General features: G+C 48.1%; 2 protein-coding genes across 3 annotated transcripts in view; one reads left to right on the top strand and one right to left on the bottom strand.

Annotated features, from left to right (window-relative positions):
• Window positions 1-10,017: 10,017 nt before the first annotated feature.
• GRAP2 (GRB2 related adaptor protein 2) overlaps window positions 10,018-27,035 on the bottom strand; it is a 62,159-nt gene continuing 45,141 nt past the window's right edge. For both annotated transcript variants that reach the window (XM_087448896.1, XM_004437881.3), the window contains exons 3-8: window positions 23,246-23,337; window positions 19,752-19,871; window positions 16,492-16,660; window positions 14,444-14,632; window positions 13,110-13,232; window positions 10,018-12,420 (exon numbers count right to left, since the gene is read on the bottom strand). In XM_087448896.1, the coding sequence (XP_087305022.1) occupies window positions 12,241-12,420; window positions 13,110-13,232; window positions 14,444-14,632; window positions 16,492-16,660; window positions 19,752-19,871; window positions 23,246-23,337 (873 nt within the window). In that variant the 3' untranslated portion in view covers window positions 10,018-12,240. The remainder of the gene's footprint in view (window positions 12,421-13,109; window positions 13,233-14,443; window positions 14,633-16,491; window positions 16,661-19,751; window positions 19,872-23,245; window positions 23,338-27,035) is intronic.
• The window catches only part of ENTHD1 (ENTH domain containing 1), a 186,118-nt gene continuing 178,824 nt past the window's right edge, over window positions 19,742-27,035 (top strand). Inside the window, exon 1 of the mRNA XM_004438027.3 lies at window positions 19,742-19,827. The gene's annotated coding sequence lies outside the window, so the exon portion shown is untranslated. The remainder of the gene's footprint in view (window positions 19,828-27,035) is intronic.

Genomic DNA, 27,035 nt, shown 5'->3' on the forward strand with positions numbered 1-27,035 from the left:
AGAAACTCAGAAAGGAGGTGGGAGAGCATTCTGGGTACTGGCAACTTCTAGGAGAAGCAGGAAAATTGTGCCCGTCCTATTTGCATCCCCAGGTCTAACAGGGACATGGCACTGAGGGAATGTTGAGTGGATGAATGAATGGATGGATGAATGAGTGAACGAATGTGATACTCAAGGCAAATACAGGCTAAACTAACAAATTAGTTTGGGTCATGGTGTATGTGGGAATACATATGTGCATATATATGTGTGTATGTATAAGTGTGCATTTGTGTATGTGTGTGTACATGTGTATGTGTATATATATGTACATGTATATGTGTGTATAAGTGTGCATTTGTGTGTGTACATGTGTATGTGATTACATGTATGTGAATACATACACATGTGGGTGTTTCAGGGATGGGGGAAGGACAGGGAGAGGATTGGGCCGGAAATATAGGTTGCTCCATGCAAGTTCCTGAATCCTTGATTCCAGGGTGAGTTTGAGCTTAACTCTGTTGGCAGTTGGGAGCCATGGATGGTGTATGAGCTGGGAAAGGGCAGGATGCAAATGGTTGAGATGGACGTGCCTGGCAGAGAGCACAGGACCCGTGAGAGGTGGAGAAAGAAGGCTGCTCCAGTTTGAGGCCGGGGAGGCATTAGGAGGGAAGCCACAGGAAGGGCCAGAGTGTTCTCTCACTTTCTCTTGGCAGCAGCACAGAAACGGGAGTTCCGGGAGCCGCGCACCCTGTAGGCCGTTGGGGCGGCATGAACAGTTTTCACCCCTGTAGGGCAGAGTGCTGCTGCACCTCCTTCTCTGGATTGCGGGCAGTGCTGGGAACTGGGGTGTGTCTGAAACATTTGTAGACAAATGTTAAAACAGCTCTGACCCCAACCAAGGGACCTGGGCCGGAATTATTTACTTACTTAGTGTCTTCTCATCCCTGTGTTTGGGAACTGGAACCCTAATGTCACAGGACACAGGCCCTGAGCACACACACCCCTCCACGGCAAGGCCAGAGGAGCAATGTCAGGAGATGGTTCAGCAGAGGGAGAGTTGCCCTAGGCTGAGGGTGGAATCAAGGGAGACTTTGTGGAGAAGGTGGCATTTTCCTTGGCCTTGCAGGCTGGCTGGCATGTGGACAGAAGTCAATAGAAAGAAAGGCACACTCCAGGTGGAGGGACCTGCATGAGTACAGTCACCAAGGAAAGAAAATGCAGGACAAGATTCAGGGCAGAGAGTAGCCCAGAAGTCCTGCCTCTACTCACCCCCCATCTGGAGGCTGCTTGAACCCCAAGCTGGGGATGGCAGGGGAGAGATTTTCTAGTAGAGAAAGTGCCTGATCTGGGTGGGGTGATGTGTAAGGTAGTGGAGAGCCCGGAGGCAGGCAGACTGGCCAGGGGCAGTAATGGTGGCTGCTGACACCTCTGGGATGCTGCTGACCCCTCTGCCTGGCCAGGCTGTTCTCCCTTCAAGAATCACTCTTTTATTTGGCCAACACCCTAAGCACTTTGTCTCTTGTGGGCCACCATTACAGGGCAGCCATCACCTGGACGAGTATGGGTGGGGCCCAGGGAAGGGAGCTCTCCCAGAGTCGATTTACTACGTCAGCAAGCTATCAGTTTGATGGGCGCAGAGAGACTTAGCCCGAGGAGCACTGAATACAGGACAGGCAGGTTTCAAAGGAGAGGAGGCCTTTGCAGCAACATGTCACTAGGGGTGGGGTGGGGTGAAGAGGGCTGTTTCTGACAAGATAGAATGTGTGGTGGGGCTGCCCACCATTTGCTGGGCCCTCACCAAGCAGCTCCTATAATTCTGTTTACTTCTCATGACAACTCAGTGCTATCATCTCTGGTTCCCTAGATCAGCTCAGAGAGGTCAAGTAACGTGGCCAGGCTCACATAGTCGTGGCGGAGTCTGGACTGGACCCAGGTCTGTCTGACTCAAAGCTTGTGCCTTCTCTACTTTTCCATATCTCCTGCAGGGGAAAGTAGTGGACGATTAGGAAAGAGGGGGGACTGGGGTGCACAGCTCTAGGATGGGGCTTTCTCTACAGGGCTGGGAGGCTCTAGAGTGCCCCAGAGCACAGTCGGCAGCTGAAAGGCTGCTTATCCTGACACCCCAGTGGCTCTCACTTCCTAGGTACAAGATATGAATTCCTCCTTCTACCCACAATCAGGGGGAAACTTGGCTGTTGAGGGGGGATGGAGAATGTTCTCTGATGTGACTCCAGCCTCCTGGGCCACATGTGGACATAACGGTGTTCGCCATGTGTCTATGGCAGTAGGGACAGATCAGGAGTGGCCAAGACTTCGGACTGGACCCTGGAGCCAGAGTCCCAGAAGGAAGGGGAAAGACAGACCAGCTGCTGGGGGTGGGATGGGGCCCAGCCTCTTTTCTGGGTTCACGGGGGCATCAGATGGTGGTGGTGGTGCCGTGCAGCCGGCAGCCTCAGGAGCACCAGCAGAAGGTCACTGGAGTGTGGAGGGGTGCGGCACAGGCCGGCAGGGAAGCAGCAGCCTACAGTGTCTGGAGAATCAGGCGAGCAGGCAGGCAGGATGGCAGCCCCAGTGTTAGGAAACCTCAGCAGCAGGAATCTGGATTCTGGGAAAGGGATTAGCATGAACAAGACAGGGAGGGGAGGAGCTGGATACTGCAGCAGTCCCAGTATCTGGGCCTGGGCAGGGATCTCATTGAAGGAATGAGGGAAGGGGGTGGGGCTGGGTCTCAGAACAAAGGCAGGATCAAACAGGGAATCTCAGAGGCTTGTGCAGAGCCCCACAAGTCGGGAGTTGGCCCCAGCCACCTGGGAAGGTGATGTGGCTCCGGTGGGGACAGAAGGGCCAGTACAGCCCAGGAATGGGTATACCCTGTCTGATAGGACATCACACTTGAGCAAGCCGGGGTCCCTAAGGCAACACACCCTAAGGGGACTTCCTTAGGAAGTCTAGCTTTGGAAAAGGACCTAGGGAGCCCCAGGGACTCATGAATATGGATTCCGGAAGCTCAATTTCTGTCAACAGAAGGGAGAATCTCCATAACTTTTATTTGTCCTAATAGAGACACATGCTTGCTAGATTCTCTATTTTATTTTAAAGACAAATAACTCAATCCATTCCTTTTCTGCACCCATCTTGAGTCATTGTCACCTAAAAGGAGTCTAAGGATCAGTGTTTATTTAGTTTTTGCCATCTGCATACATCAGCGGTTTAGAGCAAGAAGAGACCCAGCTCCTTCATTTTACTGATAAGGAAACTGAAGTCCAGAGGAGTGAAGAGACTTCCCGAAGGTCTGGTGGCCCAGAGAGAGTGAGGGCAGCGTCCAGGCTGCAGACCCCCTGGCCAGTGCTCCCTTTGCTCTGCATCCCCCACCTCATCTGGACTTGCCATGGTAACCCAGCCTCCTCCAGCGTGGGAAGCAGGGGCTGCGGAGCAGTTACCTAGCAACTCCCCATAACCAGGTCAGAGCAGGGGGAGGGAGGCACCACGAGCTGCCCACCCTGGGGAATTCACCTGTCAAGATGGGATGGCCCACGTCAGAACGTGGCCACAAATGACCCTGGATAGAGCCATGCCTGTAGCACCTGCGTGCGGGAGTCTCACGCCAGGATCAGTGAATTGCTGGGACTATGGCACAGATCCAGCTCGCTGGGGCCTCTGTCCCTGCAGCAGACACAGGGCCTCACTATGTACATGTACAGTTCTGGTTTCTGTGAATAGCATGGAACCTGTCCCCATTGACATGCTGGCTTAGTCTGCACATGGGAATCCATAGAGAAGGAATGATGGAAGGGTTTGTGTGTCCATTTCAGTTTAGAGGGGGAAAGAGCTGTGCTCCCTCATGCTGCCCTCTTGTTCCTTAATTACCTCAAGAAATGTTTATGGAATGACTTGGCCATAAAATATGTGAATCTTCTTCTAATATTCCCTGTAGGTTGGTTCTTGACAGCCATTGCCGACAGCCACCCTACTCCCACCTGCGTCTTCCTTGTGGGCAAAGCCCTGCCTGGTTCCCAGTTTCTGCCTCCTATGGAGTCCCACGAATTGGTCTAAGCCAAGCACGGTGGTCTCATTCTCTTGGGAATGGTTGGTTTAGCAATGGCATGTCATCTAGTCATTGCCAATGGGATCTGAGGGAAAGGCTGCTGAGGGACAACTGGGAAAGGTTTTGCTCACTAATTAAAATTGGGAGGGAATGTTCCTCTTCTTCATTGCACACTGTCAGCCTGCGTGTGATATCTGGAACTGCACCAGCCACTAAGGGGAGACACCACTGATGCTCAGAGGATGGCATTGTTGACCCATTGAATTCTATAAGCCGGGAACTGCCCTCCCTCTGGACTTCTTGTATGGGATATCATAAATCCCTTGTTGTTTAAGATACTTCTGGTTGGGGTTCCATTTTCCTGCAGGCAAAATCCTCCTGACTGGTACCCTTGCCTTCACGGCCTCAGGCTCACTCACTTTCCACTAGTCTGAGTGGGGCGCTCAGTAGACGCCTGGACAAGGCTTGGTATTAAAGGAAACAAATGTCCCTCTTCCTGAATAAGTCAAAGATGTGACTCCTGGATCCTTTATCTCCTGGGTTGGAAATGAAATTGGACCTGCAGCTGCATGCCCAGCTTCTTGCAGGTCTGAATAGGCTTCTTCCTGAAGAGCCTGAAGGCTTCTCTTATATTCCCAGTGCTAGCACATTTCATTCATTCATTCATTCATTTGTGCAGTGGTGTGCTGGGGCTGGCTTCCACCTGCTCATGAGAGCCAATTGTGCACATCTCTTCCCCCCTCTGAGTTCAATGATGTCATGTTGGTAGCTTGAAATCAGCCATGGTGGGAGATTTTTGTTTTTGTTTTTGCTTTTTTTTAGTGAGAAAGATCAGCCTTGAGCTAACATCCGTTGCCAATCTTCCTCTTTTTGCTGAGGAAGATTAGCCCTGAGCTAACATCCGTGCCCATCTTCATCTATTTTCTACATGGACGCCACCACAGCATGGCCTGATGACTAGTGCATAGATCCGCACCTGGGGTCCAAACCTGCCAACCCCAGGCCGCTGAAGCAGAGTGCGCAAACCCAACAGCTACTCCACTGGGCTGACTCCTGTTTTGGTTTTTAATAGACAATTTTTTTAGAACAGTTTTAGGTTGACAGCAAAATTGAGCAGAAGATGGAGACTTTCCTTATACTCCCTGTCCCCACATGTGCATATCCTCCCCCATTATCAACATCCCCAAAGAGTGGTACATTTGTTACATCTGATGAACCTACATCGACACTTCATTATCACCCAAAGTCCATAGTTTACACTGGGGTTCATTCTTGGTGTTGTACATTCTACGGGTTTTGACAAATGGATAATGACATGTATCCACCATTATAGGATCACATAGAATAGTTTCACTGCCCTAAAAATCCTCTGTGCTCCACCTGTTCATCCCTTCTGCCCCCTCACCTTTGGCAACCTTTGATCTTTTTCTGTCTCCATAGTTTTGCCTTTTCCAGAATGTCATATAGTTGGAATCATATAGTACGTACAGCCTTTTCAGATTGGCTTCTTTCACTGAGTAATATGTATTTAAGTTTCCTCCATGTCTTTTCATAGCTTGATAGCTCATTTCTTTTTGGCACTGAATAATTTTCCATTGCCTGGATGGACCACAGTTTATTTATCCATTCACCTCCTGAAGGACTTCTTGGTTGCTTCCAAGTGTTGGCAATTATGAATAAACCTGCTATAAACATCCATGTGAGGTTTTTGTGTGGAAATAAGTTTTCAGCTCCTTTGAGTAAATGCCAAAGAGCATGATTGTTGGATCATATGTTAAGACTATGTTTAGTTTTGTAAGAAACTGCCAAACTGTCTTTCAGAGTGGCTGTACCATGTTGCATTCCCACTAGCAGTTAATGAGAGTTCCTGTTGCTCCACATCCTTGCCAACATTTGGTGTTGTCAGTGTTTTGAATCCTGGATTTTCTAAGAGGTGTGTACTGGTATCTCATTGTTTTAATTTGCATTTCCCTAATGATATATGATATTGAGCATTTTTTCATAAGCTTACGATCTTTTACCTTTTTCAATGAGGCTTCTGTTCAGGTCTTTTGCCTTTTTTTTTTTTTTTTTTTTTTGCTGAGGAAGATTTGCCCTGAGCTAACATCTGTGCCAATCTTCCTCTATCTTGTATGTGGGTTGCCACCACAGCATGGCAGACGAGTGGTATAGGTCTGCGCCTGGGATCTGAACCTGAGAACCTGGGCCACTGAAACAGAGCACGCTGAACTTAAACACCAGGCCACGGGGCCAGCCCTCTTCTGCCTGTTTTTTAATCAGGTTGTGCATTTTCTCATTGTTGGGTTTTAAGAATTCTTTGTATATTTTGGATAACAGTCCTTTATCAGATATGTCTTTTGCAAATATTTTCTCCCAGTCTGTGGCTTGTCTTTTCATGCTCTCGACACATGGTAAGAATATTTACACCACAGAATTGGCAAACATAATAAATCAGGGCTTTCCCTTAGAGAGCCAGTTGTTAAACCTTTATCAGCACACCAGTGCATTCATGCATCAACCATTTATTGGGTGAACTGTTTGCCCTCAAAAATATTCAGTCCAGTGGGGGAGGCAGGTCAACGACTAATACAGAGTTCTGAGTTATCAGGACAGAAGCAGAACAAGGATGCTACAGGAACATAAAGGAGGGGCATCTACATCAGCCAGGAAGTTGAGATGGCTTCCCAGTGGAGAACTTGAACCCTGAGCTAAGTATTTCAAAGTGAGTAGCAGTTATCTGGACCTAGTCTGCCCAATAAGGTAGTCACTTGCCACATACGGCTATTTAACTCACTCGCACTAGTGACATTGCAAGTACTCAATAGCCACACGTGGCCTCAGGCTACCACATTGGACAGAGCCTTTATAGAACTTTTCCATCATCACGGCAGAATGTCCTATTGGGCAGCACTGGTCTAGATAAAAAAGTGGGAGAAAGGCGTTCCAGGCAGAAGGAACAAAATGGGAAGACTCAGAGGTCTGAGACAACATGACTCATAGTGAGGAGAGATGGGAGTTGTGGCTGAACAAACAGACAGCAGTCAGATCACAAAATGTCTTTAGTGGGAAGCCAAGGAGTTTAAACTCCAGCCTGAAAGCCATAGGGAGCCCCGAAGGCTTTTGAACAGAAGCCTGATGTCATCAGCTTTGCATGTTAATAAGATCTCTCTGGCAGTCAGTGGAGGCTGGATGAGAGGGGGCCAGCCAGGAGGCAGGGAGACCAGTTCTGAGACTATTGCAGTCGGGACAGAAGTGAGAGAAGTCTGAAATGAGGTGGTGACAGTGGCACAGATGCAGAGAAGGGCAGTCGAGAGATGTGAAGGACCTGCTGGCTGATTGTCTCTGGCCCCTAGGGGGTACTTTGTAAATATTTGTTGATTCAATGAATGAATTATAGCTGAGTGCAGCTTATACAACTGGGACCCTAGGTGGTATCTATCGCACAAATGAAGAGGTACAAGGGCACTCCTTTTCAGCTGAAGGAGAGAGGGGCAATAGGGAGATAGACAGATGAGACATGGAGGGGAAGGTGGCATCCCTTGACCTGTCTGATGGAGAGAGGACTCCAGTGAGGAGGGAACAAGGACCCTGGACCCAAGCAGTGCCTCTCTGGGACTGGGACAAGGGCTACTCAGAATTTGTGAGGCCATTCTCCACCCACCCCTTCCCCAACCCCTTTGCCACATGGACTGCAGGGCAGATTTGGTTTCCTGAAGGATTGGGCCATTTCACCAGCAGGCAGATGCAATGCACAGTAAATCCGCAGCATCAGGAAGCCGTTGTCAGCAGAGGATGTTCAGGGGCAACTGGACATGGCCAGAGGAGGAGACATAGCAGACCGGTGCTTAAACACACGAGAAATACCAGCCTCCCTCTCTTGGACTCTCAGGAGTAACTGGAGATTTTGAGGGGAGGTCACTAAAAGCTACTGCAACTTAGGCATCAATGTTAATATCACCTTCTTTGCACCTACGGATCTGTAAGGCCAGGACATTGGGTTACAGAATGAATGATAGGTAAGAGGAGGCAAGTTGCACTTGTTCATCCATTAAACAAATATTTACTGAGCCTCCGCGTGTCATGCATAGTGCCAGATGCTGGGCACACAACGGTTTACAAAACAGAGACGATCCCTGCCTGAAGAGAGCTTACATCTAACAGTCTATACAGGTCAGTCTAGTGCCACCCGCTGTGTCTGTGCTACTCAGGAAAAGCACTGGGAGCCCTGAGACGGTCTAATGGGAAGGATTACTTTAGATTAGGGGTCAGGAAAGCACGATTTGAGAAAGTGACATTTAAACCGAGACCTGGAGATGCATAGGAGTTAGCCCAGTTAAGAGCAGCGGATGTGCATTCCAGGCAGAGGGAACAGCAAGTGTGAAGGATTTGGGGACAAATCCTTGGCCACCTGGAGGCTGAAAGAAGGCCAGTGGGGCAGGGGCATGAAAGCAAGGAGGAAGAGGCACAAGAGGAGGCTGGAGAGGTTGGCAGGGGTCCGACCTCACAGTCCAGACCTAGGACTTTGGATTTAAACCTAAGCGCAATGGGCAGGGGAGCGACATGATCAGATTCATGTCTTACAAAGATTGCTCGGCGTCTGTGTGGAGACCGGATTGGGGACAAGAGAGCATGCAGGGAGAAAAGCGTGGAGGCTCATCCTGCTGCCTAAGAGAGAGATGATGGTGGCATGGCCGAGCTGATGGAGAAAAGTGGAGGAATCTGAGAAGTATTTAAAAGAAGAGTTGAAACAATATGCTTTTCTCATGTCCTTGCCTTGGTATAGACGGGCTGAAATGTTGGCAAACAGCAAATATTTTGACCATGCCAATCTGTCCCATGTGGCCTCTCCTGCTTTGGGTTAGCGGAGGTCTAATGATGTCACATGGGCCGTTCCCCTGCCTTCAACCAGGACCACACCTGATAGGAGTCAATTTTATGTTTCAAAATTTCCTGAGAAAGCTTTCACAACTTCTTCTGTAACCTCTGCTCATGTTTAAAAGAATTACTATTAGGAAATCTCTGCTTGTATTTCATCTGAATGCCTCTCGCCCTAAAGTTTCTAGATTTTTGATGGAGATGAAGATGCTAAAATAATAAGTCACCTGTGCTGCCAAATATGAATGATGTCATAATGACAGTTCTGAATCATATCTATCGCACAGCCAAAACGACTTACCTGTTAGCAATGAAGAAAAATGCCTGAATATCCCCAGAAAAGAGATCCAATTAGGTTTGTGTAGCTACTGCCAAGTTCTTTGCCCTCGCTACTAAGTGTGGTCTGTGGGCCCAGCAACATCGCCTCAGAGGTTGGTAGAAATACAGGGTTGGATCAGAATCTGCGTTTTAACATACTCCCCAGGCAATTCGTAGGCACAGTAGTGGTGAGAAGCACCGGCCTCAGATCACCCTAAGGCCATGGCAGGTGCCAGATATTTGAGTTGCAGCGAGCCTCAGCAAGCGGTTAGGAAAACTGAACTGGTCCAACAGGAACTGGATTTTCTCTGGAAGTTCCCTGCTCCCAAATCACAGCAGAGCATTTCAGCAGAATTCAGAGACAAGGTGCTGTTTGCTGGTTGTGTGGCTGGTGAGGGCCCTAGGTGGACTCGCCCCTGGTGCTGAAATGCTGTCAGGTGGAAAGCAACGCCACATGCTCCCCCAGGCAGCACCAGAGGCCAAGGAGAGTCAGCATCCCCTCCCCCACAGTGCAGACAGTGCGGTCTTTGTCCTCTTGGCTTGGTCCCTAAGGGCCCTTGTTCTCTGTGGGCGGTCAGGGTGACTCTTGCTTCCCTCGGAATCGGGCCACGTGATGAGCGGGGGCAAGGCTATTCTCGCACCTCAATTAAAAATACTCCCACAATGGCCTCTAGTGGAACAGAGCGCCCAGTTCCAGGGATTCTGAAAGCTGTGCCCACACTGTGTGGTCAGCCCCTCCAGGCCAATGACCCCTGCCTCCCACCAGAGAGGTGTGTGACACAGACACCAGACACAGCCCAGCAAACGAGGGCACTTGTTTTATTATTGCTTCTTGAGAAGTGTTTCAAGGCACAAAATCCAGGCTGGAACCAAATCGTTTCCCTCTGCCTGCACTGGGGCTGGTCCTCCCACATAGTCAGACAAGTGGATGAAGTTTGTGGGCTGCTTAAAGCATATGCTTTCTAAATACTGTAAAATCAAACATTACTTTTGGCTTTTATTTACTGTAACACGTTCACGTTACCTAGCACCAAAATAGCTTATAGGTCTTCTTCGTCTTTGTTCTCTCCCTCCCTATTCTTTTGTCTTCATCCCTGTGGTGTCTTTGCCCTCTGCCTTCCTCGGTGCTCATTTCTCTGCTCTAATTCCTCCTTCCCCACCTGCCTGGGCCCCCCCTTCGGTGCGTGGTCGGCCGCGGACGCCATACTCCAACGTCTTCGCTTGTCCTACTTAACCTCCTGCTCCCTTCCCCTCCCTTTGTGTCTCTCACGCTGCTCCTTGATCTTTTGAAATGTCTGCGCTCCCTCTTCCTCTCCATGCTTTCATTTCCAAAGGCTGCGAGAGGCTCCGCACTCACGCTCGACTCCCCCCACCTCTCTCAGGCTATTTTCTCTTCCCTCCCAAGACCCACCACAGAGGCCCTTCTTGTTCCCTTTTTCTCTAAAGGCAACGTGGGGATCAGAGAATCGTAGGATTCAGAGTCAAAGGGACACAGCCTACGTTACACTGACTGTTACTTCTGAGTCAGAAACTCTTTCTTCTTATTTTACCTTCGATAATGGCTGCCCCCGACCCTCCTTAGAGCTGGAAGGACTGGGGAAGAAGACAAAGGAACAGGCCCCCACTCACCCACATGCTCCCTCACCAACACTTTCACCCCAACCCTTGCTTTCACGTCTCAGTACACACACACACCCACACACGCACACACACACCCTTCTAAGTGCCCTCCGTGCAGGCATATTTGCTCCCAGGCTCCACTAAAACACTGAGCTTCCTTCTCCCCAGCCAGGCTGGTGTGGCTTCACGCCCCCAGGGTGAGCACTAGGAAACACAATTCTATTCTGAGGTGACCAGGACAGACAGTGGCAGTGGGGTTGCTCTCCCCAGGTGCAGACCCGGGTTGGGGGGCAGCAGTGGTCCAACAGTCAGATGGAACAGGAAGTTCATTTCAAAGCCAGCTCCCTCCCAGGGTCCTGTTCAATCAGTCAATCAACCAATTGCTGGTCAATGCTCAGATGGAGTGGGCTTCTCTCTGTGCCACTCGGCAAAGCATCTTCAAAACACAGAAAATCAAGAGGGAAAACAAACAGAGCCCCAAAGAGACACCCTCGTAACATAAAACAATGGCTCTAAAATCCGCATTCTCAGGCAGGGCTTCTCCAGGCACTTGACAGAATCTAGGATGCTGCTTTCCTGAAAGCCAGGGAAATGGAGGTTCCACTCAAGTAAGCCACTGGGAGGTTTGTGAAAAACCCCTCCATTTCCCAGTCTTGGCTCCTCACTGTCTCTGTTTCTCCATGTTAGCCACAAGGAAGAGGATTAGCCGAGGAACATTCCTTTGAGGGCGATGAAGGTCTCAGCTGAGCAGCGACCAGGAGGCCAGCCTTGCCCAGGCCTCGGGACACGGGTTGCTCCAGTCCTGCCTTCACACCCCTTCCCGCTCCCAGCTCAGACTTGTGTGGCTGCACCTTAATTCTCAATCCAGCGGTGCCCACCCTTGGAGAACAGGAGGGAAGCCGCCCTGCAAACCCTGGAGGTGAGTAGGGCCTGAAGGTGAGCCAGAACATGCCCCACCATGTCCAGGTTCAACTCCGCCCTGTGGTTCTGGTCCAACGCCAGGGTGTGGATCTCTGCATAGCTCCTCTCTGTGAAAATTCCCCAAACAATGAGGAAGCGGTGCCATCTTAAGGACAGGAGGAATTTCAATTTCATTTCCCTGCCCCGCACTTCCCAGCTCCCTACTGCCTTCCGCACACCCGCTGAGGGGAGTAGAAAAACAAGTATGAATATAATTCCCCACCTGAGTTCCTTTCATATCAACTAATTATCCAACTAAATTGCCAATAAATTACTATTATAAAATGTGTGTATACACAGGCATATATATATGTGCGTGTATGTGTAAATACACATATACACGCACATATATATACGTGTATATAGTCCCAGCTTTTCTTCCTTGCCCCCTCTCTTGAAGGCAGCTTCAGACGAAAGCCTCTGACTGCTTCAGAAGGGCTTCATCGGGTCATGGGGGCCACGTAGTTGGCAGGGAAGAGGCCCAGTTTGTTGTGCAGGCGGCCAGTCCACCAGGACGGGTTGGAACTATCCAGAACCTCCACCACCTCTCCGCAGCGGAATCCCAGCTCGTCATCCTCGAGGGCCTCAAAGTCGTACAGCGCCCGGGCCCACCGCACTCGCTGTTGGGGTAAAACACAGAGGGGTCCTGCTGAGCCCGTGGACTGGCCTTGAGAGCCACTGTCACACAGAAGAGGATCTGCTGGCTCCGACACCAAGATGAAGTCCTCCCTGAGCAGCCCACCCAGAAGGCTGATGGATGGCTTTCCAGAGACATTTCAAACCCTGCTGCCACTGGAAGCAGACCCCGGATGCACAGCCCTGAGCATGAAGTTATCAGAACTCATCAGAGTGATTCTTGAGACTCAGGACTTTCACCGACAAAGATGTTATTCTCCAAGGTTCGAAGAGAATCCTTGAGAACTACTCTCCTACAACAATAGGTGGTCTTTTTAATTTCTTCAAGTGACAAACAGAACGGCAGCGTGCCCAAACTAACAGCTCTTGGTGCTAGTGCAACTGAGTCAAGATGGATCTCAGTGATAAAGGTAACAGATCTCCCTCCACTATAATCTGAGCCAAGAAATATGAGGACAGGCAAGGCCGGACGGCCAAACTGAGAACGACAGACTGGATGGTGCTAGGCTGGGATCAGCTCCGTCCCGGAACTCTCCCCCGACTGTCACTTGCTGGGTTCCCACCACTTCTATCTGAGCTCCGCGCAGTTTGACATCTCTCCTGGAGGACTAACCATTTCTCTAATCGGCCCTCTTGCCTCCTCCATCGAGCCCAGAGAGGGGAGTTCACATACCCCAGCCACTTGGAGTTGCACCGGGTCTGTGTGTCTCCGGTGCATGAGGGCGGCATTCATTTCGCCACCCATGCCCAAGCCACAGTGTCCGTCGTTTATGTCAAGGCTGCCTCCACGGCGTTCCTGGAAACAGATGCAACAGAGTATCCGTCACCACACTGCCAGAAGCATCCCACACAGGCTCCCCCAGTGCCTCGCTTGATGTCATGGACACAGCCACTGTTCCAAGAATACTTACTGATGATGATAATAAGCCCTAGATGATGGAGAGATGGGGAAGGATGACAAAGGGGTCTTAGATTGTGAAGATGATGCCAGATTTCATTTCAGTCAAGGAATATTTATCAGGCACCTACCATATGTCTAGTACTGTCCTAAGTACTGGGGATATGTAGCTGGAAAGAGAAAGTCCCTGTCTTCATGGAGCATTAGTTTAGAGGGGGAATCATACACATTTGAGTGATAAGTGAGCAGAGAGAAGAGTGTCTAAGTCTGCCTGGGTAATCACGGAAGGCTTCACAGAGGAGTGATTCTTGAACTCCAGCTTAATGGAGGAGTAGGATGGGCCAGGAAAGGGCAGTTCAGGAAGAGGTGAAGGCAGTAAAAAGCCTCAAAGGCACGAGAGAAAATGCAATGGACCATTCGGGTAACTAAAAGTGGTGCAGCATTGCTGGAATGTGTTTGCGTGGGGAGTAGCCGGGGGTAGCGGGAGATGAGGTTGGGGAAACAGATATGGGCAGCTACAGAGGACTTTGTATGCCCTGCTAAGGAATTTAGGAACGATGTTATCTGGCTGTATTGTCCATTTTGGTAAGCCACCTCAAATCCCATCTGGAACAAAGGGGGGGATAAATAAATAAATAAGCAAAGCTCCATTGCAGGTATTAATCCGTTTTTCTTGTGGATCTTGACAGCCAGATGGGTTAAGGGGCATGAATAGATTTGGAATTGTGCTGATAGGAAAACGAAGCAATTGTTCACTGAGTCCCCAGGGTCAGAATGTATGTGTGTGTTCAGGCATGGAGCCATTTAATTCACAGAGGCTTCTTAGCCAAGAGCAGTTTCCATATCATATTTCTGCCACTTGAGGGGCCCAGATCTTCTTTATGAACTCTGTGAGACCTGATGAGGCTGGGCCAGGCCTGGGATATTCCTCTCCTGGCCAACAGTTCTGGGACCACAACAGACCCAGCATTTATTTGCTGTGGTTGTTTCCAGCGTTGCGGGGCATTTTCACACACTAAGTGGCAGTGGGGACAAGGTGGCCTGAGCCTGGGGCGAAAGCAGGTCCTCTTCCCCACCTCACTGTGGCCCACTTCATTCTTTCAAGATACCTGATGAAGATGGTGATGCTGCAGATACCGCTGCTGCTGTGGTGGCGGTCCCGGGGGATACTGCAAGGGAGCGGGTGGTGGGTGATCTGACAGCTTCCGGTTCATTGAGGGCCGGATTTCCTCTCCCACAGCCCCACTGAGGTGTGGGCCTCCCTGGAGCCTCCGGTCCAGGCTGTTGCCCCGGCGACCCTGGGAGAGAACAGAGATGATGCAGACCCATCTTCCTCCTGCATCTCCTTGCCTTACCCTACCCTTCAGGCCGCTGTTCCTAGACTTTGTTTACGACAGCTCCAGGAGACAGCTGATGGGGTGGGGGCAGCTGAAAGAGAACCGATGGTTCAGATTCTCACAATTTCAAAGGTGGCCTCCGCATTCTCAGATTCTCCCAGTTTGGGGATTCTGGGTCTTTGGTTCACAGACTGACACTTTCCACCTCGTACCATTTAGCCCATTCCTAGCAGGCTTGTTTTTCTCTGTATAATCAAGCTTAAATATTCTATTTTACTGACACAATGCCACCCCTCCTTATCGCATGTTGCCACACTGCTGGACATCCTACTCTCCAGATAAGCTCTGCTATTGACTTTGCATGATTCTGAACTGTCATTTATAGCCTGGTGACAGAGACTCAAACAGCAACACGTGCAGCACCATGGAAACCAGGCCAGCCGCAGGGCATGCTGGGAAGGAGCAAGGCCTTTCTCCTTAATGCCACCACGACCTCGTGACTCAGAGATACTTTCTTGTTATTTTTATTTACCAAACAATTACACAGGGCCCTGGGCTTAGTATCTGCTAGGCACTGTTCTAAGCACTTTACGAATATGAACTCATTTATTCCAAATTAACGCAGTTTTCTGTTGCCTCTCATCTCTGCATGCACATCCTGGTAAATTAATACCTCTGTCCATTTCCTGGTTAGAACAATTCACAAGGTCTTGGTTAACCGTTGTTTTTCTTTCTCAACTTTTGTGTGCACTTGCTGGGAACACCCTTTTCTCATTTGACTGTAATTTCTCAGGCTTAAAATCAACCGATTCCTCGAAAGGGATGGCTTTCTTTACTTCCCCTAAGCGCATGTTGCTTTGAAAGTCTCAATGCCTTCAAATAACCTCTTCCCGGGATTTTAGTCCAGCCAATGCTTCTTCTTGTAATATCCATCTCTTATAACCATGATATTTCCTTTGAAAAATATTTTATAAATTGTCTGTGTGTGAATTTACTTATGGGAAGCAAGTTAACATTTCCTTAGAGCCAACGATCGTCCAGACCCTGTGGCAAGTGCTATAATTATATTATCTCCTTTAATCCTCACGACAGTCCAGTGAGGGAGGTATTACATTCTCTCTATTCTACAGATGAGAAAACTGATACTCAGAAAGGTTTCTTAACTTGGCTAGGTAATAAGGATAGTGAGCGATGAAATCAGGATTTAAAGCCAGGTCTGTCTGATGCATTTTCTATTAAAACAATATCTATATTCCAAACTGTTCCAAGAGCAAGAATTCCAGGCCCAATTTCTTCTCCAATCCCTCCTCTCCCCCAGTTCTGTCACAAAGGTCTACCTGCTTCTTTAGTCCTAGACTCCAGGCTGCTCTCTAGTATCTCTGTATGTAACCCCCTGGCTCCTTCATCCTTGGGCAACTCCTGAGATAGGCTGAAAACTGAGATGTAGTAATGTCTATGAATAACAAAATAACAGCATCTACAATTAAGAGCTAATGTATATTGAGTGCTGTAGTGTTATTAGCAATGATGTAAGGGAAGGGGATACATCATATTCTCTAACCTTCATAACCATCCTATGAGGGAGATATCACCATCATTCCTAGTTCATGGATGAGGAAACTGAGGATTGGAGAACTTTCCAAAGTCACATAGCTAGGCAGTGCTAAGCTAGAATTTAAACTGAGACCTGACTTCAGAGCTATTCTGTCTTTCAGAATACGTAGAGGACATACCCACCAAATGCATTGTCTTGATGGTTCCTGTAGCACTCAAGCTGCCTAAGATCTCTAGATTGGGGCTGATTGGGACCTGCAGCGTACCTGATCCTCTCGGGTTCTATCCCTCAGAAAGATCTGCTTCTGTTTGGAGATGGAAGTCGTCCTGTAGTAGTCCACCAGTTTATTTAGGGATGGAAACTTCTCTGTCCACAGGAAGTAATTACCCTTGTTGTCTCTCATGACCTTGAAGTGCTGAACATCATCCTCATGCCTAGAGATCAAGGCAAATCCAAATTATATATTACATGGTGACAATATCCCTGCCTCCAGGGCCGACTGCATGCAGAGATGCTGGAGTTCTGTTTGGGCAGGAAATGGAGATATGAGATATCGCTGGGCAGGTGGCTGGCACAGTCAAGCTGAGGGGGAGATTTGTGGAAGGGAGCACTCAGGACAGGCTGCATTAGAAGTGATTTTTACATCAGCAGAAGGTAATCTGTCTTCTGACACTGGAGCCGACCTTTTACAAGGAAAAAAACGTTTGAAGTGCTTTAAAGACTATGAGGTCAAGGGCCTTTTTACAACGTTTATGTGAAACATGGCAACTCCTGAGTCCTGTACAATGCTAAGGACTCTGCCAAGACTCAGAGGGGAGAGGTTTTCAAGCCCCCATTATCTTTTTGTTATCAGAAAACTTTGAACCAGCTCCTTTTAGCCATAAACCAGCTCTGGACAGTAAGAGACTGCCTTGAGAAATTTGTCATGCTTTGTTCTCTACATAGTGGAGATCTCTTGGTCTTGGTTTATGTTTTGCATAAATAAGGTTACAAAATATTTTGAGCTTTTTGGGGAAAAAGTGTTATACAGAATTGTAGAGTTTTATTGGAAAGGACCTCAGAGATTATTTAACCTTAAGTTTCCATGTTACAGATGAGGACACTGAGGCTTGGAGAGATGGAGGGGCTTGGTCAAGGTTGCCGTGAGTGAGTGGCAGAGCTGAGACAAGACCCCCAGCTCTCTGACTCCTGTCTAGTGAGCTGGGCCTGTCACACCATGTACACATGCTAACTTCTTTTAGATTGGCACCTTTTGACATAGCTGGACTCACAGGTGATGGGGCACATTTATACCGGGGAGGAGAAACTGGATTTTATTCACTGGGAACAAGGAGACTGGGCCTTTACTAATAGCTCCTGTCTTTCTCCATGACCAAGTCATTCTCTTTTAGATGTCAAGTTTATTTGTCAAATGGACATACATTTATATCTAAAAATAAACTGGCACTAATAATGCCGATTACGTGATTCAGCAGAAAGGTCAAGAATGTAAAGAGTGTTGGAGAGTAAAGATACCTCTGAAGGTTAGTGGAGGTTTCTCAGGGATGGATTTAGTGGTCTGTGTTCAGAGGGGACAGGAATTCTGATCTTCAGTCTCATCTTATGTGCTAGGCTCTGCTCATAGCCAGGTGAACCCATGCAGTGACCTCTGCTTGGCTGCTTTGGGGTGGTAACCAATACTTGGCAATCATTGCATGGTTTTCCCCTTGGTTTTGGTCACTAACAAGTGCTTTCTTCGCTCTAACACCAACAATGACATATGGCTCAACTCATAGTCATTACTCCTCACATCTGGGTGAGGAGGAGGAAATATTCTTGTGATATAATTATTCATCCACCACCTCTTAAAGAACTCAGAGTGAGAAACATTAAACCTGGCACTCTCATGAGCTGAGAGGATGGATGTCAGGGTTGCAGTTGGTCATCTGGGCCACTGTTCTGAGAGGGGCAGAGAAAAAGATGTGACTCAGGGTTCCAGACTCTAAAGTCTAGTGACTCAGACCCTTAACAAATGCTAAGTGATAGTACTACAATTAGCTCTTAATTATCTGCCCATGACAGAAAGCAGATGTATAAATAAATACAAACGATTTTGCTTTGGAATATATTATACTACATTTCTGCAGAAGATGTAATAATGATTATGGTAATAACCACCATAACAAGAAGCTGCATTGCCTCAATAGCAGGGGAAGACTGTGGCAGAAGTCAAGGCTGGCATTTCGTAGAATTCACCCTAATCAAGAAAATATAAACCATAATTCCTAGCTGAAAAAAACCAGAGTCAACTTCATGCAAACCAAAGGCACCAAGAGATGTCCTTCCATGTAACAATTAACTTTGTGCAGTCTATAATCCAGGCCCTTAAGAAATAGATTTGACTTGTAAGATTTATTAATAGAGCAAAATATCATTAATTAAGACCTGACAAGTTTAGAATTTGTGGTATGTCAATATTGGCCTGAGCGAAAATTTGCTATCACCCAAGCTGTGAAAAAGAAAGTTTTAGTTAAAGAAAATTAAGAGTTTAAGCAAAATTGCGAGAGCAATGCTAAGGAGACCAAGCTATTTTTGAGTACATTAGAGGCACATGTGCATACAAATGGTTGACCCATTATTTGTAGGTCCTTCTGACCTATTCCTTAAAATATCTATTCTTTCTGAATAGTAAAGTGGCCTCAGCTTATTATCCGAGATTGGATTTATGTACTTAAAGCACTAAAGCTGCTTGCCTTACAAAATATGCTGAATAATCCAGACCAGCATTTCCTGTCAATTAACTTGACAGTAAGGTTTCACTGTCCAGATTGTCACCTATACAGCATTAATTCTTGCACTTTCACGTGCGGTCACCAAGTCGGCTACATGACTTGCATTCCCCGACACGCTGACCACATGCAGTGTGTTCAGACTTGGGGCTTCCAAGTGTGGGGCTCTGTCATGTTTATGCCTGGACTGAGTCACTTCCTCCTGAGGGCTGCACATTAGCAAGACTTTGCTGTTACGGTCCCCACCCCCGCCCCCCAGCCCTCCCCGCTCTGCTCTGTTGCTCTCAGCTTTGGTGTATTACAGTGGGTTGAGGTAGCCCTTCTTTTTGTGCGGCCCCCTACAACTGCATATGTGTCCTACCACAAGGATTTGGGGTTTTCATTTTTCTCTGACCCTTCTTCAGACATGCACCAGTAGTAAAAGAAAAGGTTAAGATTTAAACCCCAAGACAGAAGTGGACGATTGGGAGTTCTCCTTTCCCTCTCCCTCCTCACTTCCTTCCATAAACACTCATTGAGTACCTACTGGGTACAAGGCACAAAGGTGAAGTAGAAGCACCTGGGCTAGAGGGGGAGGCAGATGAATGTACACATAATTTTGGCCACAAACCAATGTACCAAGGAGTTATGTACATGTGGGAAGGAAATTGATGGCAACATAGTTGATGAGCCAAGCTCCTGAGCAATAGATCACGTTCAAGAAGTCACCTCACAGCTTTAGCAGTCTGGGTCAGGACAGTGTTGGAACGGACAGTACCTGACGGAGATAGAGAAGTCCCCTGGGGAGCTCTGGCTGGCCCGGATGATGAAGAAACCAACCTCCTTGCCCATGAGTAAGTTCTCTGCCTGGTGTCTCGAGAGGCCTTCGTGAAACCATCTATTGGGTGAGATAAAACCAGAGGATCTTAGTGAGACACCAGAGTGCCAGGAGGGGGAAGCGGAGGAGAGAAGACACAAAGGAAGAGAGGCAGGGGACTGGTCACAGAGAGCAGAGAGAGGCGAAAGGGGGCCAGGAGCTTCTGAAACCAAACAAATGCTCCAGGCAGTTTTCAGGCAAGGCCAGTGAGTGTTCCCCTTGACGCATCCTCTTTGTTCCTTCTCTCTAGGAGAGGTGTCTCTCCAGCTTGGAGAGCCTGAATCATGGAAATGTGCCACTGCACCAAAATGGGACAGTGTGGGAGTGACTCACTGCGGGAAGCAGCCGCCTGCTGGCAGCTGTGTGAGGGATGTCGCTAGGAAAGAACTGCAGGGACAGGAAGGAAAGGACGGCTTCAGGCACTGGGGCCACTGGGTGGAACTGGGAAGGGTCCTGGGCACTTGTTCCCGGGCTGAGACCTCAGGGGCCCAGAAGGAGAGTTACAGCTCAGGGGCCCATGCGACCTGGGTGGCATGGAGCTTATGGGAGTTTGCTCAGTGTGCCCGGCAGAGGCTGCAAGGCACCCAGGGAGCCCTACACACGCACACGTGGACATGAGCGAGGCTGGCTGCAGCCAGAAAGCAGAGTCTACACAGCCAGCTCCTGGGCCCTCCCTGAAAATCCAGGCTGGAAAATCATCTTTACTGCGGAAAAGTAGAAACTACTCTTTCAGGGGAGCAGGCAGAGTGGCAGCCTCTGGAATTGTTGCTGCGGCAGCTCGGCATGTGTGAAAAAGGCCAAGCTCTTCCACAGCAGCAAGGCAGCCAGGGGCTCCAGCCTCAGGGCAGCAGGCCGGAAGCCGCTCTCAACCAGAGAAAAGCAGAGTGTTTGCAATCACTCAGCAGCCAAAGGTGGGACCGTGTCCCACTTCTTCAAGGTGGCTGCTCTAATTGCTGCCGCTGCAAGGCTAGGATGTGCGTCCCTTTCAAGTGAAGGTCCAGCAGGCCACAGCTTTGGATTCCTTTGTGAGCAATTTCCTGTGCTCTCTATAATTTTTATTTATTTATTTATTTTTCCCCCAAAGCCCCAGTAGATAGTTGTATGTCATAGCTGCACATGCTTCTAGTTGCTGTATGTGGGATGCGGCCTCAGCATGGCCGGACAAGCGGTGTGTCGGTGCACGCCTGGGATCCGAACCCGGGCCACCAGCAGCGGATCGCACGCACTTAGCCGCTAAGCCACGGGGCCGGCCCATCCCTGTGCTGTTTAGAATTTAGGATCTGAACTCCAGACAGGGGCGGCAGGAAGGATGTCCTTATTCCAGAACTGGAACTGCAGGGGAAGGCTTGTTGGGTTCTGAGGGACTGGAAGCAGGGGGTTTCTGGTGGTCGGTCATCTGCCTGGAGATCCTGCCAGAGTATTTGCCAACCAACCCTCTGGGTGAACAAGCGACCCCCACAGCATGGCCTTGTGCAGGAAACATAAAGGGGATGGGAACAAGAATGGGATGTGCTCCAAGCCAGCCATACCTCAAAGGAAATATTTCAGAAGAGGCAGCAAGCAGTGAGGGGATTGTTTAGAAAATACACATTTGTCCTCCAACTGGAATTTGATAAGTGACTTCTTTCAAGATGTGAAAAAATGTCCACACTCTACATATTAAATGAGTGGCCAGGGCTTCAATATTACATATCTTCCAAAATCATTTATTCATTCATTTAATAGCTTTTATTAAACATCTACAGTGTACTGGGCCCTCTGCTGGGCACTGGGCATGTAGTGGTGAGCAGAACAGACAAGAACTCCTGCTCTCATCAAACTTACATTCTAGTGGGGTGGGGGCACACAATAAACAACAAAATAATTAAACTCTATAGTATGTCACATGATGATAAGTGCCATAGAGAAAATGCAAACAAAAAGGAGGAATGGGGAGTGGGGGAGTAATTTAAAATGTGGTGATGGGGAGGAACCTCACTGGGAGGGGGAAATTCTAAGCCTAAAGGAGATTGGGGAGATGAGGAGAAACCAGCAAAGGAGAGGGAGGAGGAGCAGCCAGGTGGTGGGAGAACCAGGAGGAAGGATGTCTCAGAAGCCAAATGAAGAAAGTGTTTCAACAGGAGGCAAAGATCTCCCACATCAAATCATGCTGAGATGATGGCCGAGAATCAACCACTGGGACTGGTAGTTCACTGTGACCTTGACAGAAAGATTTCGAAGGAGTTGTGGGGGTTCCAGAGAGAATGGAAGGACAGGAGTTAGAGACAGCGAATATAAATAATTCTTTTGAAGAAGTATAGTGGTAGCTGGAAGGGGATTTGGGATCAAGAGCTTTTAAGTTTCCTTTTGTTTTCTGGTAAGACGGGAGAATTGCAGCATCTTTGTTTGCTAATGGGAATGATCCAGCAGAGAGGGAAAGAAAGTCGACATGGAAGAGAAAAGGGAGAATTTCTGCTAGAAGCACAGACAGTTCTTTCCAAACAGCTGCAGGAAAGGCAGTGTCTGAGTGCAGTTGCAGGGGGTGGGTGGAGGCAGTGAGTCAGGTGGTAAGTGGGGTAGAGGGGCTTCTCTGGTGGCTTCCATTGTCCCAGTGAACCTGGAAGCAAGGCCCTCCACTGAGAGTGCAGTGGGGGAGGGGCTGGAGGTTTGGGGAGCGAGGAAGGGATGACAGACCCCACGTGGTCATTTGGAAGGTCACAGGGCAGCAGCAAGGGCCAGCTGAGGTCAGTGGCCAGTCTACAGTTCAGTGGTCAGGACTGGTTCATTATGAGTGGTGCTGCTGCTCCTCACCAGGGTCGCCAACACCTCTTTGGTTTTCTAACAAACCTATGCTATTTGAGCTACACCCTGACTTTCAGACAAGATTAGATTTCTATCTAACCCTTGTGGTCAATTCTTGAGACAAACGAGACCCAATCTCAAATTTTCAGTTTCCTCTTTATAAAGGGAATTTCCCCTTTTCTCCCACGGACTTCTTGCACTGCTGTGAGCAGGGTGTAAGGAAGGCAAGGAGTATTCACACCCTGATTAGGGCCCAGAGCTGTCTGGGATCCTTGGTTAGGATGGAAGGTAGGCTGGGAGAGTGGCGGCTCTTGAAGTAGGGAGGCCAACAGCGCCCCCCCTGGAATTCTTGGAAACCCTGTGATTACAATTATAGATGATTTTAGCTTATAAACTTAAAATAGGCAATACATGCACGTGGTATGAAATTCAAAAGGGAATGCAGTGAAATGCAAATCTCTCTCCCACTCCTGGCCTTCAGCTGAGTGGTTCCCTCTCCAGAGACAACCATTTTTGACAGTATCTTGGGTGTGCATGGATAATTTTAGCGACTACTGAAAAAGTAAGGAGAGTGTGTGTGGGTAGGCCCATCTCAGCAGGCTGGAAATACTTACTCAGGAAACTGGATGTCTATAAAATTCTTGGGCACATATCCTTCTTGGCTCCCAAGCTCCGCCTTGAACCACTCCTCTTGGTTACTTAAGATCTACATGAAAGAGAAGGAAGGACAAAGACACTGCAGAGAGGACACCAAGAAACAAGAGAAAGAGGTTGCAGGGCAAAGAATGCCCTTTTGGACTTAGAGGAAAATAAGCCAAAGAAACCACATGATGCTCTAGTGGGGCAGCAGCAGGTTCATTTTTGGAGTTTGGCTTCTCTTGACCCCAAGCTATTTCTGTCCACTTGTACCACCCATTCATGTTACCCCACTGTGGCATGGCCTCCCAGACTCAGTACTCAGGGGCTACCCTGAACCCCTTTCTCCTTTTATTTTGGAAATTCATGTGTCCCAGATCTCAGCACCTTAAGCTCCTCATCTGGGAAGATGGTAGGAAGGCAAAAGCAGCTACTCCATGGTTTTTTCTTCTCTGCTAGACAACCAGGAACCTTTTAAAAATTGAATTTGTTCTTATTTTTTTAAACCAGCAGATTAAAACTCAAACATCCAAATGGGGACAGCTTTGGAAACAGTAACTCTTTGTGTTCACACTCCATGTGTTTCACAATTTGGACATAACTCAAGATATCTGGAGTGCCTTTTCTAAACTTGCTTTTAGAGCCAGATCACAGGCAAAACCAGAAGTTCTGTCTCTTACTATATGGTCCTACCTTGACCTTGACCCCAAATGTTATTACCTACCTTGATTACTCATATGACTCTCCAGACTTGGCTCTGTGTGGCTTCTGGTTATTTCAGAAAGTGAGTTTCACTGTTAAAAGACAACTATTTGCCTCCCACCCCTCACTGAGAATGTGTCTAAAGTGTGTCAAACAATAATTCCAAACGAGCATGGCAGAGCAAAAAGAGGGAAAGAACCTTCATGATGTCATTGAGCCGCTGAATTAGCTACCCAGGAGCCCCCCTACTTCTGGACTTTGTGTGAGAACTGATAAATCTTCATTATCGTTTGTCATTTTTAGTTTCTGTTTCTTGTAGCTGAAAATGTCTTAACTGAGAGAACTACTCCAATAAATGGGAAACCAGAGGAAGGATAGGAAAGATTACCCAGAGGAGAGGCCATCAGGCTGCTCAGGCGATAAGTGGAGTTACCCATGCGAAGTCCGACGGCGAAAGAACTACTTCCGGGATAGGAGGCAGTGCAGTGCATTCTGGGAACAAAGGCCTCAGCCTGGAGGGGAGTTGAGATCGCGACCCCAGCAGTAAAGAGAAAGGAACGGAGGACAGAACCTTGCGGCCCGTGTGGAAAAGTTTGTATTTTTATATTGAAATTTATGGGGAGCCATTAAAGGAATTTAAGTGGGGAAATAACACAGGAAGAACTAGAGTTAAGAAAAGAGTGCTGTATCATAGCGTGAAGATGGATTGGAGGGGTAAAGCTGGGGAGAAACTGTAGGAAGAGTGTAGCCATCCAGGCGAGAAAGGAAGGGGATCTGGGCTGAGAAGTGAGGACATATTTTAGAGGAATTCAGGAAGCAAAATGGGCGGGATTTCGTGACTGTTCGCACAACTAGGGGAGAAGGGGGATTCTGGGATGGCTCCGGATTTCTGGCTGGGGAGACTGAGTGGGTGGTGATGCCTTTACTAAAATAGAAAATACAGGAGGAGGAGCGGGTCTGAGGAAAAACTCATGGACTTCAGATTGCGTGTGGGTGAATCCCAGTTGCCCCTAGGACCGTCTGAGAAGAAAAGCTCAGTGGGCAGTTGGAGATGTGTGTCCGGACTCAGCAGAGAGGTTGAGATTTCAGAATCATCAGAGAGTGGGTGGAGCTGAAGTCCTGGGTCCCATGGGTTTCTCTCTCCCAGAGGTGGGAAGAGAAACAAAGGGAGTTGGGTATTGAGAAGCAACAATGGCCTATTTCTAATATCACTCCCTAGGTGGAAGAAAGGAGATAGCACTTTGAGTGTGGAATGAGAAGACCTGGCTTCTAGCTTGGCCCTGTCACTAGCTGTGTGACCTTCAGCAAGTCAATTAGCCATCTGAAAAGTAGGGACAATAATAACCAGCTAGCACCTCATGGAGCTGATGTGAGGATCAAATGAGCCCTGGAGCCTGAAAGTCCTTCAGAAAGTGTAGGCTCTTTTCTAAAATACAATTCTGTAAAACGTGATGTTCTTATAAGGGAGGACTCCAGCTCTGAAGGACATGGAAGGGTTTACATGTTCTTTAAAGTATTATAGGTGTATGTTTTGAGTTTAATCATTTGTTCTGAGGAAATAAAAGTGTGTCCCATATTTGAGTTCTAGAATTGCTGAGAACAGAAAACTTCATAGTTTCTGACATCAAATGTGACTGTTGGTATCACTAAGGACGTGTGGGTATGTGTATGCTGAGGGGGGTGGTGGGGGGAGCAGAAAATCTAGGTCAAAAGAAGAACCAGGAAACTCCAGTGCCTGGCAGTCGCATAAAGAACACAGGGACATTTCACTCCATGCCATCTCCCCCCAGTTCATGGCGTTGGAATTCCTTTCTCCCATCACATGGGAATGCGGTGTTTGGCCTGGGTAGCTAAGGGCAAATACGAAAGTGAGCAGGGATGAGGTAAAAGAGGCCATTTGGAAATTGGCTCATCATGGTAAGAACCACACTTTGTACTTAGCTGTCTGACCTGAAACCAGCTGTAATTTTAGTAATCGAGGCTCACGCCCATCTACCTCCTGTAGCAACTGAAAGATTATCCCACAATGCCGGCCATTTTTCCCCGCCACCTGGTGCTTGGTCTGCCCGAGATCGTGTTCCCAGAGAGGTCTATTTACAGGCTTTTTATGGTGTATTGAAGGCAAGGTTTTAAAAAATCTCATTTTCTGCAAAGAAGAGTACTTGGGGGGAGGTGGTTTCCTCCTGCCGTTGTTGGCCCTGGGCCCCATACTTCCTGTTCTTCTCATCTCTCCATCTCTTCGGTTCCCCCTATCTCTCGTACCCATCATGTAAACCTGAGTAAGGAGTTCAGCCGAAACACATGAGGTTTTACACTTTACTGTATCTTAATTCTTATAATGCTGTCTATGAGAATAGTTTTCTGGGTTACATGGCCTGAGAATAAGGTAGATGTGGGAAGAGGACAAAATGTACAGTTGGAAGAATTTTAAAATTGGGTGGAATTATAGCTCTTAGAGGCATAGGAGAAATCTGAAGTACTGAAGAAGTTAATTACGTAGGATTAACTCTTAGTGCTTTTAGGCCGCTGTTTTAGTAGAAAGAAATAGGGTAAAGTTAGACACATTACAGAAGCAGATAGAAGTGGACTGGGTCAAGACACGTTTTTAAAATGATTGACAAATTCAAGTGGGAAATGTAAGTCTGGTGCTGCGTGTGGCTGCAGGTCCGGAGGTTTGAGATATGAAGGCGAAACATCGACTCCTGACTTTTCAAATGTTTCTCTCACAAAAGAGGTGGAATCAAGTCACTTGGCAGAAGTTCTCTGTCCACCATCTTGCTCACCTTTCTGTGATCAGCATCTAGTGAGCACCTACTGTTTGCACTTAGGTGCTGGGAATACAGAGATGAATAAGCTGGAGCTTTCGTCCTGGGGAACTCACAGTCTGGAGGGGGTGGGTTGGTGGTGAGCTGGTCAGACATTTTTGGTACCTTGTAGTGGAAAAGTCTGTTTAGTCGTTTAGCCTTTAAGGTCAAATATGAAAGAACATCCCAGGAGCGAATTCCTGGGGCTGTCAAGAGCTGGCTTTGAAAACAATTGTGAAGATCCTGGGACGTGTTACTCATC

Source organism: Ceratotherium simum, chromosome 25 (assembly GCF_057802395.1).
Source record: "Ceratotherium simum simum isolate JZ-2026a chromosome 25, ASM5780239v1, whole genome shotgun sequence".
Lineage (NCBI taxonomy): Eukaryota > Metazoa > Chordata > Mammalia > Perissodactyla > Rhinocerotidae > Ceratotherium > Ceratotherium simum.